The 20,102-nt window shown below is 36.6% G+C and overlaps 1 protein-coding gene across 6 annotated transcripts in view; it reads left to right on the top strand.

Annotated features, from left to right (window-relative positions):
- Positions 1 to 20,102, top strand: part of GRIA4 (glutamate ionotropic receptor AMPA type subunit 4) — a 374,317-nt gene that overhangs the window by 275,721 nt on the left and 78,494 nt on the right. For 5 of the 6 annotated variants that reach the window (XM_063430303.1, XM_063430267.1, XM_063430285.1 and 2 more), the window contains exon 9: positions 6,620 to 6,730. In XM_063430303.1, the coding sequence (XP_063286373.1) occupies positions 6,620 to 6,730 (111 nt within the window). Of the gene's footprint in view, positions 1 to 6,619; positions 6,731 to 8,023; positions 9,064 to 20,102 lie in introns of those variants that run through there. The other variant, XM_063430311.1, reaches the window with a different exon arrangement.

The following is a 20,102-nucleotide window of genomic DNA, read 5'->3' as shown; positions in this document are numbered from 1 at the left end:
CTGGAGACCTTACAAGCACCTACCTCTGGCACAGATCCCCAACCCTTGGCTCAGATGTGGGGCATACCTTAAAGTTCTGCCTTTCTACCAGAAAACTAGACCAGCAGCAGGGGAGCCAAAACCGGTCGGCACCTGAGAAACATTTCTGGCATAGAGACTTTACTTCTAATACCAGAGGCACCTGTTTTCCCTACCAGCCCACTGGAGAAGACTAACTCTTGGCTGCTCAAACCCCTAATTTTGCTGATAATGTGTCAGTAGTTTCTCACCTATTAGTCTACGGTTATATGCTATACCATTGTTCTTTAATAATGCTCTTACATAATTGCTCTCACTCGAGACTCACCCCCCCCCCCCCCCCGCGCACACACGAAGCAGTATGTTGAAGCGTATACTCATCATAAAATGTGCATTGCGCAGCTGATATGGTCTAGTTGCATAACAGCTTCACTACGCTGTATTCTGTATGTTTTATGTCAACTGTTGCTGTTTATACTTTACTAATGCATGCACCCAAAAAGTAGCATGATATGCCTTATACTGTTTTGTATGAATATCTATATGCTACAATAAAACATTAAAAAAAACGCTTGAAATAAAGGACTAAAGGAGATATTTATCATGGCATGCAAATTTTGGGGTTAAGTGCTGCACCATCCTAGCCAATGTAATGCCTCATCACATTTTGCCTTAGAGACCCGTTCGCCAAATTGTGTTGATTTTGTAACAAAAATATTCTCCAGTTCTGTTGAACTCTGATACATTGATTTAATTAAAATGTAACTATGTTTCTATTTATCCTCTGCATCCAAAGTTTACCTTGGCTTTGCTTTGTCTCAACTGTATTATGGTGACATTTGCTAAATATTTAAAAGAAAACGGAAAGCCTTTTATGGAAAAAAAAGCAGAAGTTATGGGTGATTTTTTATGTTTTATTCAGTCGTGCGAATTCCAGAGAAGGGACTGTGCCCCTTTAAAGTATCACCTTACTTATTATCAATAGCACGTGTTTTCGTTTTTTTTTTGGGGGGGGGGGGGGGTTTCATGCTGTTGTCTTGAGCTGGCCACTAAACATCCCTCACTACAGTTCAATTCCATTCCTTGTGGCTGGCTCAGAATGTAATCATAGCCCAGTCCAGAGAATTAAGGACAAAAGTCAGATTAGTAGCCGTGATAGAAAAGATGAACATGTTTATGAAATTGGCAAGTCTTTAAAGGATTCTGCACTAGGATTAGAAATTCAAAAACACAAAGCGAAATGTAACAACGGGTAACAATAACAAGTAATTCAGCCATTAAATTAAAAAGACAAAAAACGTGCAACAGAAATTGAGAACCAGTGAGCAGAATCAATGTTTAAAGCTAAGTGACGCAGCTGGGATATAAGTGAGTTGATCCCGAGAACAGTGGATGCACTGCCCTAAGGGTGAATGTTTATGTGTACTGGTTGAATGAAGCAGGTGAAAACATTTGCATGAATGCTGGCAGTATTTTTTATTTGTTATATAAATATTCTGTTCTCTATTGAATTAAGCTGAGGTGGTGTGTAGGAGAGATGTGAATTGGCCAAAAAAAAGCTCTTTGTTAAGGTAAATCCAATTTCTGATTAGCAATGGGTGACACACATGATCCAGATACATCCCTAGTAAATTAGATCCTACTCAACTGCATCCAAATCTGCTCTAGAGTAGACACCAAAATACTTTAAAATTCATTGTTTAATTATAATATTTTCTAACAGAACTTCCTTATATTTAATAGGACCATAGACAACTTTTGTCTGTGGGCTCCCTTGGTCATCCACTTATCAGCCTGAACTAGCGAAAACACTTGTCCGTGGAATTTTGACATTGGCTATTACACAATATTCCCTTCACACATGCAGCACCATCGTTGATCACTACAACTGCACAAGTGTTCACATGGCAAACACAAATGCCTTGTCATCTACATGACACATCCTCAACACCTATCAGTGAGTTTATTTTGGTAGACCTATTATTACTTTATAATTTATGTGGAAGTTATGAAAGAGGTCTATGGTTCTTACTTTTATGAAAATAATAAATGTGTAATATCAGTGGCTAAGATGTCACAGGGGTGGTGCGAATATATATATTTTGTTTCTATAACATATATTTTTATATATTTTTTTAAACTGAAGTGGCTGAGGAATGTTTTCTGGATTAATGGTATGTTCTTCATGCCTTGCATACTTCTTGCAATGCTGATTACTCAACTAAAAGGCAAAGATGCTGGTGGTGGGTGTAGCGGAGCCCTAGTCCTAGCAGGGACTCTTCTCTGCTGGATCCAGCAAAATACAGTCAGGAACAAGAAAAACGCCAAAGAAATATCCCACCTCCTCCCCAGCAACTGGACGACACACAGTTCTGGGAGTACAACTGCAGTTTATTGAGTAATACATGACTTTTATTCCCAGTCCCCTACAAGGGGTTTTATAAACAATAAAAAAGGGGTTTCAATCACAAGATCCTCTGTACCTGAGAGATAATGGCGTGGGAAAAATCCTCTTATTTAATTATCTCTCAGGTACAGAAAATCCAGCAAAATATACTGTATCCCACCATATTTAGGAATCCTACACAAAGTACATTACCCTATAACAATGAACTGAGTGTATAATATATCCAAGAATCACTCAGATCAGTTTGGTTAAACAGGAATGCCATTTAGGGCTCTAGCCCAAAATAGTTCCAGGACAATAGGTGCTCTGGCCTATCTCCATTCGTGAGGTTCCTGTACGAACACCATGCAAAGGAATCTCTTCATTTCAGGATATGAATGTTCCCCCTGTATGGTAGTTCATATCTCCCGAACATCGTGGTTGGGAAACAGAACGGGCAGCAGTCTAAGTTTTACTGGCGTTCGCACAAGTGCCTAGCTGAAAAAAGTTCCAGGCACTCGACGACCAAGTACTGCTGCCCACGTTCAGGAGACAAGATGGCCGCCATTCTTTTGTCCGCCACGTGTTCGGAGATATGAAATGATGGCTACCTAGGGGAAGCATTCATTAATTACTTCCCTTTCGCACTTAGGTTACTGGTGTGAGCATTCTACTGGGGTAAAGTGGTGGTCCCCGTTCAGGAAACAAATTGATTTTATTTTATAACTTTCCAAAAAAAGCTAAGAACATGTTAACATTAGGTATTTCTAAACTCAGGGCAACATTTAGAAATTATTTAGCACGGGTGTTTTTTGGCGGTTGTAGATGCGTAACAGATTTTGGGGGTCATGTTTTTTTAAATATTTTCATCATATTTTATATTTTTTTATAGTAAATTATATGATATGATGAAAATAATGGTATCATTAGAAAGACTATTTAATGGCGAGAAAAACGGTATATAATATGTGTGGGTACAGTAAACACTGCAGAAATGTAAAAACAGCCCTGGTCCCAAACGGTAAGAAAATTGAAAAGTGGTCTGGTCACTAAGAGGTTAAAAAAGTTTCTGTTGATAATTTTCTTTTCACTGCTCAAAAGTTTCCGCAGAGATGTTCAAATACTATGCATAAGGCTCAAGGTTCTGGTGGAATGAATACCTACAGGGGTACACAACCTTACTGATGCCCCAGAAAACAAATGTCCTATACCACAGCTCGTAATAACCCCGCTCTTAGCCCCTTATGCCAATGCGTCTTTGTGTATTAGTGTGGTACTAGTATAGCGAAGGGGGTGCATCTTCCTATGGTCATTAACTCCCTTGTGATTATATCGAATGTGCCTTCAGCCCTGGAAGACCTTCTAGTTAGATATTACTTTAGTTCTCACTTGTTCATAAAATGCAAAATCCCCATTCTGCGTGTCTGTTGCCTGTGATGTATAATAATTTTAACCTGTACTCTACATACAACTTGTCAAGAATTGCTTACTGTATTTCTTGCATGCATGCAGATTGAACAAAAATAAAGAATAAAAAATATATATATACATATATATATACAAAAATATATATATATATACAAAAATATATATATATATATACAAAAAAAACAATGGTACAATAGCCGAAATGTCTAGTAATATAAAAAAACTTACATATATAACTCACGAATTATAGAGCACCAACTTCTTCAGGAATAATAGGCTTAGGTGAAATGGTCTCCATCACGGACACTCCAGGACACAGGATGTAGAAGATACTATACTTCATTAACCATACAATAAGAATAAAAGTATATAATAATAAAATAAAGGTTGCAAACGTGTTTCACTATGGAGCTTTATTGAAGTGCACTCTTCTCTTCTTCAAACGATGTTTGAAAAGCCCACTTATTATCTCTGATTATGATCCGGTGTTCCTATCTCTGGAAGGACTTTGACATCTTGGCATCACCTTACTTTGTCTTTGTCATCCGTAAGTGACGTATTGTTACTCTGTTCAATGGTGGTGTAGATGTTACCCAGAGTGAAGTATCGTTAGTTCGTACATGCTGGCACCATCTTGATTATGGATTCACTATGTTAATATATAAGAACAAAAGGGCAAATGTATTATTACACAAAAATCAGTGTGATACAAGGGGCTTGTTTGATAAATAGAATGGATCAAAAATATATTGATAAAAACACATGTATACACAAAATCACACAAAAGAGGTGGAGCAGGTAAAAACATAGTGCTAAAACTAACAAAAAAAAAACTACAAAAATGTATTAAAAGTATCTATCTTTTACAACCAATGACACAACTGTCATCAATCTCATGAGAAAATCAAGTGTATCCTGCGATGAACATACTGTAAGCCAATATTCTCATAATGCCGATATGCACACTGATAAACAAATTCTACATTTGTTTTTATCAACACTTCTACAGCCTCACAAATTACAAATATTAAGTTACTGTATCTGCCACCTGCAGCTACATATTTCTTTGCATGTAATTATTTTATGAACAGAGTGCTTCTTATTTAGATATTGCATTTTTAGGTAGCTATTTGCAAATACCCTGAGTACAGTTATTATCCTTGATTTATTATTAACCTTCGTGAAAGGTTCTGAACTCACTGTAGATGCGGTTGTTCTTTGTTCCTTAGAAATAGGATAGAGGTGTTTTTTTTTTCTAAAATGTCTAAGTGTGAAAGACTAAAGGCAAATGCATGAAAGGTAAAGTTCTTAAATATTAAAATGCAAAATCTGGCATTAAAGTAACTTGTGTGTTGATTATAATATTGGAAAATTGCCCTGTTAATAATGACATTAAAAATGTCAGATACCATTTAAAGGCTGTTATATCATTTTGTTTGTTTTTTGAGCTTTAATCTCTTTATTAACTTTTTTCTTTCCAGATATCATGAGCACATTTGCAGTAATCTTGAGATGGAGATAGGTTAATGGATTTGCATTATTCCATAAACAAATATTAAGTCAGGCACTTTCCATGAAGTAATGGTAAACAATATTACTATCAAAGCCAAAGACAGTTCCCTAGGTTTCTAATAAGCCAGGATGGGTCTACAAATACACTCCGCACATCACACACACATATGAATATATATATATATATATAAGTCCAGACTCTGGCACTCAACCCCACAATGAAAAATCAAAGATATATTACCCGGGTGCCTCCAGGCCAATAGATACACAAATCAATCTACATCAACGTTTCGACCCTTCAGGGTCTTTATCAAGATGAAGGGTCGAAACGTTTATGTAGATTGATGAAGATGCTTTAATACACTTTTGGAAAATCCAAGTGAGTGCTCCTGTCTCAATTTGTGTATATATATATATCGAAAAGCTGTGAAGATAGGGTTTGGTTGTCAGGTTGAATAGCTTAGTTTGTATATCACTTTTATGATTAAGACATTATAATACACATGTTGTGCAATATATTTCGCAATCCGTAATCATAGAACATTTTCTTAATGGAGCTACTCTTAATTAATATTTACTTAGTCTAACAATGCCATGGTTGTTTTAATTGTGTTGAACTGAAATGGTACATTCCCCCATTTTACCAATTTACCATTTGTGAAAAAGCAATCAATAAACAAATGATAAAAAAAAGAAAAAAATTATTTATTGAGTCTAGACAGCCATAATCCTTGAATATAAGCAGACTCCTACCTATACAAAATGAAATTGTGTTTACACTTGTTTTACCCCCATTTACAGAGCCTTAATTTATACATAAGTAAATAACAAAGGCACATTTTCTATACAACGATCTCACTAAAGAACTTCAAAGTTGTTAGAAACACTTGTGTAATAATAGATAAGTTAATTCACATCATATGTTTTATGTGATCCAGTTATCTATAACTATATGGTATTCTCCAAAATCTAACAATTTTGATTCCTGTATTGTAATTAGTAATTGACACAGATAATAATTTCATGACTAATTTTTTGTAGTTCTTTTATGTTGATTAAATAAAAAAATTCTACATTTTGCTTCTGGTATTTCGTATACATGTAATTTTATCATTAAAATATATATTTTTTTATATATTTAATATATATTTAGTTTATTAAATGGTTTGTACTATTCAAAAAGGTTATTTGCATACAAAGAACAAAAAAAAGTAAAAACGTTGTTCATCGTCGATATATCATTTTGATTAACATTTTCATATTCCTGGTTTGCAGATTGGTTACTGGAATGATGTGGATAAACTTGTTTTACTTCAACATGAACCTTCTTTTAAAAATGATAGCTCTGCAATGGAAAACAGAACAGTAGTTGTAACCACTATATTGGTAAGTCTCTTTATAAATACAACTGGGTTCAATGAATCTATATTTATTTGTAAAATTGTAAGGGAAGGGTAACTGAGTGTGACTAAAAATCCCCTCAACTTGAAAATTCAGAATGATGGCAGTTGCAGTAATTTTAAGCTAAAATTTAACTATTTTATTACATTCAGCTTTTTTTGGATTGACAAAGAAAAAATGTTTTATTTTTCCGAAAATCGAATTGTTTCATAGTTAAAATTATTTTAACTTTTTATATTAAATTGTAGGATTGGCTCAACATGAAGTAGATGAATTCAAATTAGTTTAATTTGTTTTTGAAATGTGTTTAATGTAATTTGAACATGTGAATTCCTTTACAAGAAGCACATTTTAATAATTTACATAACATTCTATAAGTTATACATTTTTTTGGGAAAGGGGAAAATAACAGGCATTTTGTGTATTTTCATAAAAATTATTTAATTTTTAATTTTTTAAAAAGATGATTCATTTCAAAGCTTAATGAGCGTGCTTGTAAATCCTTCTCATGTTCTCCTGTGTTATGCTAACAAGATTTTCATACTTGTAAACTTCAGTGCCACGAACAGATTTAATCTACGGTATTGGTTTTATACTGACCCAAACATAACTCTTGGGGTAAAATATAGTTATTTAATTTAATTCTGTTTGGAAATTCATAGACTATATTCTGATCTGCAGTACCAAGGCATAAAAGTTCAAATGGTATTTTATAGTCCAACCGTAGTACAGTGATTAAAAAAAACAGAACAACATAAACACCCATTGTAATATCAAGGATATTAGTCATCCACAGAAGTCAGACATGCCCTTTAAATGTGTTGTTAGATGAGTCTGGCAGATGGTGACCTTTATCTGTCTGGACTTAAGATGTTATAGCTCACTTCCCTGCACTTTACACCTTCTTTCTTAAACTTTCTAACTGAAAAAAAATAAATCAAATTGAATCGGGGGAAGGAATTGTTTTTTTGTTTGTCTCTTCTGGGTTTGTTTGTGTTTCTTTCTTTCTTTCTTTTTTTTTTTTGGTGGGTGGTCTTTTAGCCGTGAAAGTTGATTTAAAAAAAAAAAAAGGTCAGCTATCTGAAAACTATGCATTAGCATGTTGATGATGTAACCGAGTTGCTGGGTTGTATCGAAACATTCTTGCCAGTTGCCAGTTATTTGTATTGCATGATGATGACTCTTTAAACTATTAGAGCATATTTGAAAAACTGAATTCTTTTCCTAAAAGACTCAATAATGGGAAAATATACTTCAGTAGAGTCCTCCTCTTTTCAGCCTCTGATGAAGAATCCTATATTAAGAAATTGATCAAGAAAGAACAGATTTTCAAGATCCAGCGACCATTCCTTGCTATGGCTCAAGTAAAACTCACCAAATGTAGTGACATTAGAATTCTCTTTAACCTGTTCGTAGGATTACTATACTCTTCATCACTTAATAAACACCCCCTTATACTGTTGAGAAAGTTCCACACAACCATAATTTAAGTAGGTGTAAGTAGAGTGCAATCATTAATGCTATGGGCTGGGTGGCTGGCAAAACATTGCATACCAAATAATTGATCAGTTCTCCAAAAAAAAACAAAAGAGTTATAATAAAGGTTTGTATACTACATGGCAATTGTCAATTTATGCATGAACCAGGTATATACAAACAATGCTATTTATTTTATAAATATAGAGCAATTTATGGCACATTCTACGATTTAGATTGCTTGTTCTGCTTAATTTATTTGAACACGCAAAGATCAATGTGATCTAAGAATGCTTTTGTGAAGTATTACACTGACTTCATACATTTACCGTACATAATATTACACTGATTTTATACTTTTAACATTATAACAAAGGCATCAGAGATATATTACTATCTTTAATTTAAAGGTTCCAACATTGCGAGAATCTATAGAAGAACAGTTAAAAAAAAAACCCACAAAACTATGTTTTTTTTTAAAATATTTTATTCTAGTATAAACCTACTTAATCTCCTTATTCTTGGTTATATTGAAACATCACAATTTTTAAAATAATGAAAAATGGGTGAAAACATGCTATAACAGAAGTGTTACAAATATTTGCTTTCATGATTTTTACGAATTAATAACTGTGCATTCGCCATGTTTGACTGCTATGTCTTCACATGCTGCTTTTTCTAGAAATGACTTATTCACAAGTGATGTTTGTTAGAGCATGCAATGTGTCAAGCTTTTCTGTTAACCCTTTGAAAGCCAGCAAAGCAGGTAACGCTGTTTAAAATACATTATAATTGGTTAAGTCACTTTCTGCTTCTAATTTTTTTTTTTTTTTTTTAAACATGAAATTAAAAAACTATTTTTTGTTACATGTACTGTGGTTCACTTTACATGTTAAGATAGATATCCAGCAGCCAGTGTAAATATCATATTCACTTATATGTGTCGTGTATGGATTGGCCGTGTTATATATTTTAGTATATTTAACTGCAACATTGAAGCTCTCCTCTAACTGGTAGAAATCTACATACTTGACATTTCTACATGTTAGTAAATGAACGACTTGCCTTGTATTAGATCTGTAAAGAACGATCTTTGTATGGTTCGATTTATCCTGTTTTACTTTTATCAAATGTTTTGCATGGGCAAAGCACATGAGAAATTCAGTGTTAACGCAATGCTAAAAGCTTTCACGTTTTGTAAAATTTGGTTTGTACCATAATAAAGCTTGTCATTAAAGACATATCAAACTATGTTTTCTATTTTTTAACATGTTCCTGAAACCACTCAGCAGAATTGTACTCAATTTACTTAATAAGGTAAATAATATGTTTTATGTAAAGTTTCCAGTTGGTAAATGTGATTTGAAGAAGTGTACAAATTGTATTACTTATGTTTGCATATTGGTTTTGTGTCTTTTTTTTTTATATATGTATATTTACATATATATATATTTATTGTGCTTGCATTAAAACCGTGTACTTCTGTGGAAATCATATAGACTACTTGTCTTGTTTGCTTCTAAAGAACAGATTAATGGAATTTGTTTTTGAAAGAGTTAGAAATTATATTGGGTATTAATCTTGTTGAAAAGGAATTTGAAGAAGAAATGTGTCTAAATTCATATTGTTTCATCTTAAAGCATTCTTACAAGTTGTTCAGAAAAGATTAAAAAACATATTTTACTTGCATTTTTATAGTCCCAAAAGCAGATAAATGATAGATGAGATTATCTAGATTTACTTAATACTAACCAAAAGGCTCATGCTTATAGACAAATTCACCCTGCCTCTTGATTGCCATCAGAAATGAAAATAAAACCTGCTAGACATTCCTGCTGATACATCCGTTACTTTTAATTGATAAGGCAAATATTTCATTCCAGATCAAGAAAATATGCCCAAACAGAAATTCCACTGCCTCGGAATAAATTATATACATGGTTTTTCTAGTTTTCACTTTTTCAAATTCACCTTAAAATAGATTTATAACACGGCACGTGATATTAGAACTGGTAGTAAATATAAATTGCACTCACAATGGTCATTTGATGGATATTTCATTAACCGTCTTGTACATAACACATCTAAATCAAAAATACCAAAAACTAATTAGTCTTTCCTATGATGCACTACAGAGCAGAAATATTTTCAATGTTTAAATTTTTATTGAAGTTTTTCGAATAGAATACAAAAATGCAATAAACACGACTGTACCAGAACAATGCTCTTTGAGACGTTTCAACACAAGCAGTTTTAGGTCGGGTCCACAATAGAATTGTACATCAAGCAATTCGCTGATAACAAATGTGTGGATAGTTAACATATGTACATATACATCTCCGATCGGATACATATTATACATTAATATTGTTACGTTTAATACAGGTCTTGTATCTACGCCTTGTATGACATACCCACGTCGTGTAATCTTATAGGTGCACCATTTTGACCTTAACTCAATAACAAATTTGAGTGACGTAGAAGTATTATAAGGATTAAGAAACAAAAAAAATGTGTGGCAGACAAGCCTGTCCAATTGGAGAAAAAAAGAATGAAAGGGGAGGGGAACTGGAGATATCTTGAGATGTCATCCTATGCTTGATTTCTCCCAATCACCTGATATGGCACCATCAAAGGAGTAATGACATACTGTCTCCCGAGTGCTGCCCACTATCAACGCATCCAGGCAACACCCCAATATAGTAGATCATAGGGAGATGCATTTGTGATAGCTTCGATGAACCCAAAGCAACATTATTATTATTATTATTATTATTATTATTATTATTGCCATTTATATAGCGCCAACAGATTCCGTAGCGCTTTACAATATTTTGAGAGGGGGGAATGTAACAATAAATAAGACAATTACAAGAAAACTTACAGGAATAATAGGTTGAAGAGGACCCTGCTCAAATGAGCTTACAGTCTATAGGAGGTGGGGTATTAGAAACATTAGGATAGGAAATATCAAGTAGGAGTGAGCAGAGCTGGAGGAGAGAGCAAAGCACTATCCCATAGGAGAGCAAGAGACAGGTATGTAAGGGAGAGATTACTCTGGGAGGCCATACGCTTTCCTGAAGAGATGGGATTTAAGGCCCTTCTTAAATGATTGAAGACTAGGGGAGAGTCTGATGGCAGTAGGCAAGTTATTCCATAGGAGAGGAGCCGCCCGTGAGAAGTCCTGCAAGCGTGAGTTGGCCGTACGGGTGCGAGCAGCGGTCAGGAGGTATGCCATCTGAGGTAGTCAACGGGGGCATTGCAAAGGTCTATGCCTACTGGATTACAACAGAGATGAATCGCCACTTGGACAGTGATACAGCCCCAAAGCAACTTAGTCAGAAGACTGCCATGAGGCATGTACAGAGGTGTTACGACCTGATTGGTATTCCCCTTGCTTGATATGTCACATTCAGTAGAAGTATGTTAAAAAATTTTATATATTTTTTTTATCATTATTGAGTATGCAAGGCAGAGATCTTTCCCAAAACCCAGCTATCTAATAGCTTCTCATGAGTTGTCTCTTTCCTTTTGATTCTAAGGGCCATCTTTTCCATTTGGCAAGTAATATCAACTGTATTTATAACTTATTGTAGACTAGGAGGGCTGTTACCTTTCCAATGACTGACTATGCTTATTTGTGATGCCAATTGTAAATTTATGATCACTTACCATTTTGGAAATTATTTTATTGCGAGAATTTGATGGAGCAAATAGCACTCTGGGAGAAAGGGTATTTGTACCTTAGTGAGGATACGAAGATGGGTCTGCACCTGGCACCAATATGTAAGGATTTTGGGGCATTCCCTAAATATATGGAGAAGTGTAGTGCAGGAATATCAATGATATATAACTAATATTTGCTTTGGTATGGATTCTTTGTTCTTCTGCATAAGTTTATTGTATTTTCACAAATATAAATAAATAAATCCTAATTCCAGAATCATACTTTCATAATAATTTACATTATTTATAGACAGTTATTTTTAGCTATATGATACAGAAAATGGGAACAGATATCTATAAAGAATAGCAACAAAACTTTTTTTTTATGTAAAAACTGATCTCATCCAAATCCATTGTTTGGGCATTATCTAAATCTCTTTAAAACAGCTCTGTCGCTTTAGCAGGTTTTACTTTAAAATTAATCCCCTTCTGACCCTCTTCTTCTCCTTGTTTAAATTTTTTTTTTAATTCACCGTATTTTTTATTTCTATATGTTAGAAAACCCAGGGACTACTTTTTCTTATGGGGAGCATGATCTTTAATAACTTAAGCGGTTTTAAGCAAAGTTCCATTCCAGTTGTTAAACTAATGTAGACACAATCTATCAGTCAAAAGAATTCCGCAAAAGGGAAATTGCAGACACAAAGTAGAAAAAAATAGCAGTACTCAGGTATTAAGATCTAGCACAGCAAAGAAAAGCTAATAATTATAAATATAAATTATAAAGTGTCAAGTGGCAAATTACAAAATGACAAGGAAAGGATTGCAGTCATTAAATTAAAAGAGGCAGTAGGAAATGAAAATGGAAAGATAAAAATGACGTGCCATTTTAAGGTTTTTAAGAGATGGTATACTTTAAATCGATGCAGATAGAGAATAAGCGTAGGTTGAAGCATCCTATATACGGTAAGCCACACTCAATTATAAATGGATAAATGATATTGCAAAGCGGCATTCAATAAACACATTACTTTGACAAAAAAGACCAATAAAAACCATTAACATGGATAGTCTGCAATGCATTAAGATAAATTAGCCACTAATATCAAGTCCAATTTCAACTTAAACTTGACCTACTTTTAATCTAGCGCAATTCATTAAAACACCTGCAGAATAAATTGAATTTCCCCTATGATAGTCACCAACAGCCAACATATTGGTCTACAGAAGAAGAGCTATGCTAAAGGGATATTCATAGAAATATTTAAATACCACTGACCACCTTTGTCACATAATACTAAGACCACTCCACCACTCAGGATAAAAGACAGATAAATGAGTCATGACATTGATTTACAGGTTGTGACTAATACTTTCTGCAAAATATAGAACGTTGAATATAGAGATAAAGCAGGCTGAACACTGATCCACCCACTTTAACATGTATATATTAAAAAAATAATAATAATTATTATGTTATTATTTATATAGCGCCAACAAATTCCGCAGTGCTTTACAGTGGGTGGACAAACAAACATGTAGTTGTAATCAGACAAGTTGGACACACAGGAACAGAGGGGTTGAGGGCCTTGCTCAATGAGCTTACATGCTACAGGGATTGGGGTAAAGTGACACAAAAAGGAAAGGATAGTATTAGACTAATGACAGTTGCAAGAGAGGAATCAGTCAGGAGCTATTAACAGTTTAATTGATACGCTTTTATGAAGAAGTGGGTTTTTAACGATTTTTTGAAGGAGTGGAGACTCAGAGGTGGGAGTACGGACAGAAGATAGACGCAAGTCTAGACGGGACATACTTGTGTATAAGGGAGGATAGATAGGTGAAAGCAGCATTATGTAGAGATTTGAAAGCAAGAACCAGAATTTGAAACTGAGCTCTATATCTGATAGGAAGTCAATGTAGGGACTGACAGAAGGATGAGGCGTGAGAGGTGTGGGTGAACAGGTAGATGAGCCTCTACATCATCTACAAAAATAGCTTGCAGCAGGTCCAACGCAAGACTATTTTGCTCCCCAGGCTAGACCAGCTACTTGAACCACCCAAAAACAAAAATAGTTTATTTCTTCCCCCTTTGTGTGTCTCTTTTTACCCCCAGCACCTTTGTGGGTCTCTTTGTCCCCCCAGTTCCTTTGTGTTTATTTTGGTCCCCCCCCAGCCCCACTTGTGTCTATTTCTCTACCCAGCACCCTGTGTCTCTTTGTCATCCTCCCAGTCCCTTGATGTGTCTCTTTGTCCCGGCCAGCCTCTGTGTCCCTCCTGTCCCTTTGTGGTCTTCCCACCAACCTGTCCCTTTATGGTATCTCATCCCCACTGTAACTTTATGGTTTTTCCTCCCACCTTCACTTTATGGTCTCTCCTGCCACAGGTTCCATTGTTGTTTTACACCCTCACCACCACCACCACCATTTTTAATAAAAGGCACACTTTTTATTTGCAGGAGAAACACTATACACTAATTCAGGAAGTGGCCAACATTGACAAAAAACTTAAGTTCAAAAAACCCAAACTGGAGAAATTCTCCAATGTAGCTTTTGCTATCTAGAGTAGTAAAATGTAGTATATTAAAGTATGGGAGCAAAGTAGTAAAGTAGAGGCGGTTAGTACAGAAGTGCTGTATCCCATATTTCACATGCACCTCTGATGTCCACCTTCAAAATATCCTATGGGACTCTATTTCCTGCTCTCTTAGTCAGTACCTTCAAAAGATCATATAAAAAAAAATATTTAGGAATGTATATGAATTAAACTGTTAATTGCTTTCCCTTCTTAGACCTTGGTAGCCCACCTTGCTTCCTCTCCTGCAATTGTGTCATTAAAAATAACTAACCCTTCACTGTAAGCTATTCTGGTAACCTACTGTTTCCCATTTATGAAATACATTCTATCTGTACATCTTGTGCCACTTTACCCCACTGCCTCTAGAATGCAAGCTTGTTTAAACAGGACCCTCTATACCTTCTGTTCCTGTGCGCCCAACTCGTCTTCTTACAAATATTTGCCTATTACTCTGCCTATTGTACAGTGCTGCATAATTTGTTGGTGCTTTATAAATAATAATAATAAATATAATAAAATGAGATCGAAATATGAACCGTGTCTTATTAAATCGCAAACATTACTTCACTGTGGCAGAAAATAACTAAATTGCCTTTTTAGAAATAATGCTACTTACCAAAAAATACAAACTGCATAGTAAGCTGTTAGTAACAATGTATTATTATTAATGGCATTTATATAGCGCTAATTTACTCCACAGCATTTTACAATATTATAAAATTGTGAATTTAACAATAAATGAGACAATTACAAAATGTTACAGGAACTATAGGTTGAGAACCATGTTCAAACCAACTCATATGCAGAATGAATTTTAGCACTTTGGCTAATCTCACGTAAAAGCCGTATGGTAAAATGTTCTTTGAACATGGACTTTTGTGCAAATCATAATTTTTTGTGTGCATTACTTGTCAGTACTTATCACAGCAGTACAATTTTAATCAATTATATTGGTTTTGGAGGTCACAGCAAAAATAAAGAAAATGAATCAAAGGTCCATTACTATAAAGGTTTTCCAACACACTGACATATTTGAAATCTTTTTTTTTTTGCAATTATTGCTAGCTTTAAAATGCCCTTTTGTGCTCTGTTGGTAAATTTTTTTCAATTTTGTAAAGAATATTTCTATTTGATCTATCTATCTATCTATCGTCTCGCGTTATCTATCTATCTTGCGTTATTTATCTATCTACATATCTATCATCTATATATCTATCCATCCATCTATCTCTCCCTCTCTTTCTCTTTATCTATCTATCTACCTATCCATCCATGCATCCATCCATCTATCTCTCCCTCTCTTTCTCTTTATCTATCTATCTATCTATCTATCTATCTATCTATCTATCTCTCCCTCTCTTTCTCATTATCTATCTATCTATCTATCTCTCCCTCGCTCTCTCTTTAACTATCTATCTGTCTATCTATCTGTATGTCTGTCTGTCTATCTATCATTCTACAGTTTATTACATAAATGCATGAAATAAAGAAAAACAAGTTTTATCTATGATGGTTCATTAATGGGAAGCAACAAAAATAGACAACCAAATACATAAACCTACCACCATTGAAGGAATAGTTATTTACAAAATACCTGCAACAGCAAAAGACACTGTATCTTACTCTGAACTGATTCCCAGTTCCGGGCTCTCCAAACCTTTTGAGTTCCATACAGTGATTGAAGAGAAGGACATCATGTGCAGTCTTCTGCAATGGTGGCTTACCTCCCAAGTGTTTCTATTTAGTAGGGACAGTCCCTGTTTTGAGTCCAAATCCATCGTCCCTTTTTTCGAGGATTTCCATTTTGTTGGTGTGTCTGAGTGTAAAAAAGAGCTACACAGCAATAATACTCTCAGTGATGTGTCTTTAAACTACAATTAATATCATTAATATCATTATCATGTGTGTAGTTACATAATGATTACCTAAATTATATATATATATATATATATATATATATATTTATTTATTTATTTTTGTACAGTATATTACAGAGTATTTGTTTGCACATTTTTATTATTTTATAAGACATAAGTTAGCAACATTTTTTACTTGTTTTTTTGACATAGTAATTCAACGTTCACTCTTTTACATATCTGTATTACTGATGTTGCTCCAAACCCAATTTGAAGCAAATTCAAATTTTTGACACATAATGGGGATAAAAATATCCTTATTGAATCCCAAATGGTCACTAGAACCCCCTTTGATCAACAAATCATACATATCCATTTCCTTTTTTGTTTTTTCTAGTTTGCTTTACAAATTTGATTAAATTACATGCATCATGCCTTCAGGAATAGAGATGTCCCGAATAGTTTGCCAGCGAATAGTTCCCGGAGAACATAGCTTGTTCGCGTTCGCCAGGGACGGCGAACATATGCGATGTTCAGTCCGCCCCCTATTCGTCATCATTGAGTAAACTTTGACCCTGTACCTTACAGTCAGCAGACACATTCCAGCCAATCAGCAGCAGACCCTCCCTCCCAGACCCTCCCACCTCCTGGACAACATCCATTTTAGATTCATTCGGAAGCTGCATTCTATTTTTTTTTTTTTTTTTAGACAGAAGTGTGTTATATTTGAGCATGCTTGGCTGAATGTGCGTATATCATGGCTAGTTGCACTGAGGGTATGAGTATATAGCAGTACATTGTTGTGAAAGATGGCTGTCATGTTTAGGGTGTAGCTTGAACGTTATCAACTGTGTATTTATATCAGCAGCTCCACCACTAGTTATAAATCAAGTGTGAGTCGCCCCATGAGATGAGACTAGTGAATAACATAATACATGAACGGTTAAGGTAAAGGCATGTAAGGAACTACGACAATAAACTCTTTAGGAGGTGAAATAATGACATGTTTAAACGCTTGCTACTTTACAATTAGTTAATGTGCAGAGAGCAGTTTATGTGATCAAAGGCATGGTGTGGAGGATCGGCTATAGTGGGACATGCTTGGCAGGCGGCTGTTTACTACTTGTGCTCATCCAATCCCTTCTGGGCGCCAGGTGCAGACCCTGGGAGTCCCTGATACCTGGAACAACAAAGGCAAGTCTCTGGCTGAGTGCCAGGTTCGCGGCTTGAGGTGGTGGAAGTTTGTTTTGTCGGGTGGTCAGATCTGTCCCGGTTGTGCTTCACGTCCGGTGCGGGATTGTGGTGGCTTAAGGTGGAGGCGAGTGCTTGACGTGGGGCAGGCTCTGCATTTCTGTTTGTGCCTCTGGTCCCGTCTTCGAAGCCTTTTGCGTTGGTGGATTTTAATGGGGACTGCTTCGCTTAGCTGTGGTGGAGCTTGTTGGGGCTGTGGTGGAGCTTGTTGGGGCTTCCTACTTGTTATTTGCTTCCAAAATTGATTAAGACTCAATATCCTGCCATGCTTTGCTGGTACCAGGAGGACACGCGGCTGCCGCAGATGAGTATGTCAGCCTGGGCGGCTGTGCTCTGTGCGTCCATTAGCTCCAGACAGCCTCTCAGGGGTGGACCGGGATAATCCCCACCGGTCTGAGGGGGTGGGGTGTAGTGGAGCTCCTGCCGGGAAGTAGCTGCTCCTGGGCATCCCAGGATCGGGAGATCGGCCGCCTCTCCCGCCCGGTGAGCACCAGGCCACACTTGCCATGCAGAGGTAAGTAAGACTCTGTCGAGTTGCTGACCGCTATTAAGCATGTCGGGTCGGTCAGGTAGGAGCAACATTGCTGGGTCATGCCCTTCTGGGGTTAAATTCGCTTGTTGATAGCTGCTTAAAGTGAGATATTGAGGGAGCTCACACGGAGTGCGTCTTTCCTCCATGACAGCTAGGGCCCGGCCCCCGGAAGCTGCATTCTTAGTGAGAGGAGGGACAGTGTAGCTGCTGCTGATTTAATAGGGAAATCGATAGCTAGGCTAGTGTATTCAGTGTCCACTACAGTCCTGAAGGACTCATCTGATCTCTGCTGTAAGGACAGCACCCCAAAAAGCCCTTTTTAGGGCTAGAACATCAGTCTACTTTTTTTTTCATTTCCTGTGTAATCTAATTGCAGTTGCCTGCCTGCCAGCGTGTGTGTCAAGCTCACAGCATATACTGTGCCCACTTGCCCAGTGCCACCACTCATATATGGTGTCACAATAGCTTGCATTTAAAAAAAAACAAAAAAACTTTTTTGACTGTAATATAATAGCAGTCAGTTTCCTTCACACGTGTGCGTTTCAGGGCCTGCCAGGGCACAGATTAACACCAGTGCAACTCATATCTGGTGTAACAGTAGTGTACATAAAAAAAAAATAGAAATTTGACTGTGAAATAATAGCAGTCAGTTTCCTTCACACGTGTGCGTTTCAGGGCCTGCCAGGGCACAGTGTCACACAGGTGCAACTCATATCTGGTGTAACAGTAGTGTACATTTAAAAAAAAAAACACTTTTTTGACTGTGAAATAATAGCAGTCAGTTTCCTTCACACGTGTGCGTTTCAGGGCCTGCCAGGGCACAGTGTCACACCAGTGCAACTCATATCTGGTATAACAGTAGTGTACATTTAAAAAAACAACACTTTTTTGACTATGAAATAATAGCAGTCAGTTTCCTTCATGCGTGTGCGTTTCAGGGCCTGCCAGGGCACGGTGTCACACCAGTGCAACTCATATCTGGTATAACAGTAGTGTACAGTTAAAAAAAATACAGGGGGCTTGTTGTCACCTTTCGGGGACCATTGGTGTTGTACGTGGCTGGGTGGAGGAAGAGACCTTCAATGACATCAGTGAGGACAAGGAACGGGACATGGCTAGCTTGGTATCCAACCTTGTGCAAATGGGGAGTTTGCGTTTGTGCAAATGGTTTGTGCAAATTTTGACTGTAATAGATTGAATAGCAGTTAGTTGTCTGCAAGCGTGTGTGTCAGGCCTACAGCGTCTACTCTGCCAACTTCTGCCAGTGCACAGTGCCACTCATATTTGTTGTCACAGTAGCTTGCACGCATAGTACCACTAATCGGAAAAAAAATGACAGGCAGAGGCAGGCCACCCCGCAGGGGCCATCGTGGTATTGGTGCTGTGATTCCCTTTTGCCCTAGAATAATGCCCAGTTTTCAGAGGCCACGTACCCTGAACTTGAAAAGTTCTGAGGACATAGTTGACTGGCTAACACAGGACACCCAATCTTCTACAGCTTCTGCTCGGAACCTTGACGCACCATCCTCCTCCAGCTTAGCTTCGGGCACCTCTCAAGTTACCACTCGCCCGCCTGCCGCCACCACCAACACTAGCACCACAGCCGCTTCACTTGATCTGTCAGAGGATTTATTTACACATCAGTTGGAAAAATGAGTGATGCGCAACCATTATTGCCAGAGGATGTAGATAACAGGGATATGTCTCAGTCAGGCAGCATTACACACATGGACGTACGGTGTGATGATGATGATGTTGTACCCATTGCTGCTTCCTTTGCTGAGTTGTCAGATACAAGTGAAGCGGTTGATGATGACAAGTTGGAAGCAGGGGGAGGTCGTTACAAGGAGCTAGTGCCACAGTCAGACAGCATGCATTGGCACCCGGGGTCAGCCAGACAGCACGCCAATCAACGCATGCTGTTGCCACCACCAGAATGCCATCATTGCAGAGCTCAGCAGTGTGGAATTTTTTTTGTGTGTCTGCCTCTGACAACAGC

This window comes from Pelobates fuscus, chromosome 1, assembly GCF_036172605.1.
Source record: "Pelobates fuscus isolate aPelFus1 chromosome 1, aPelFus1.pri, whole genome shotgun sequence".
Lineage (NCBI taxonomy): Eukaryota > Metazoa > Chordata > Amphibia > Anura > Pelobatidae > Pelobates > Pelobates fuscus.
This window is presented reverse-complemented; position numbering and strand designations above follow the sequence as displayed.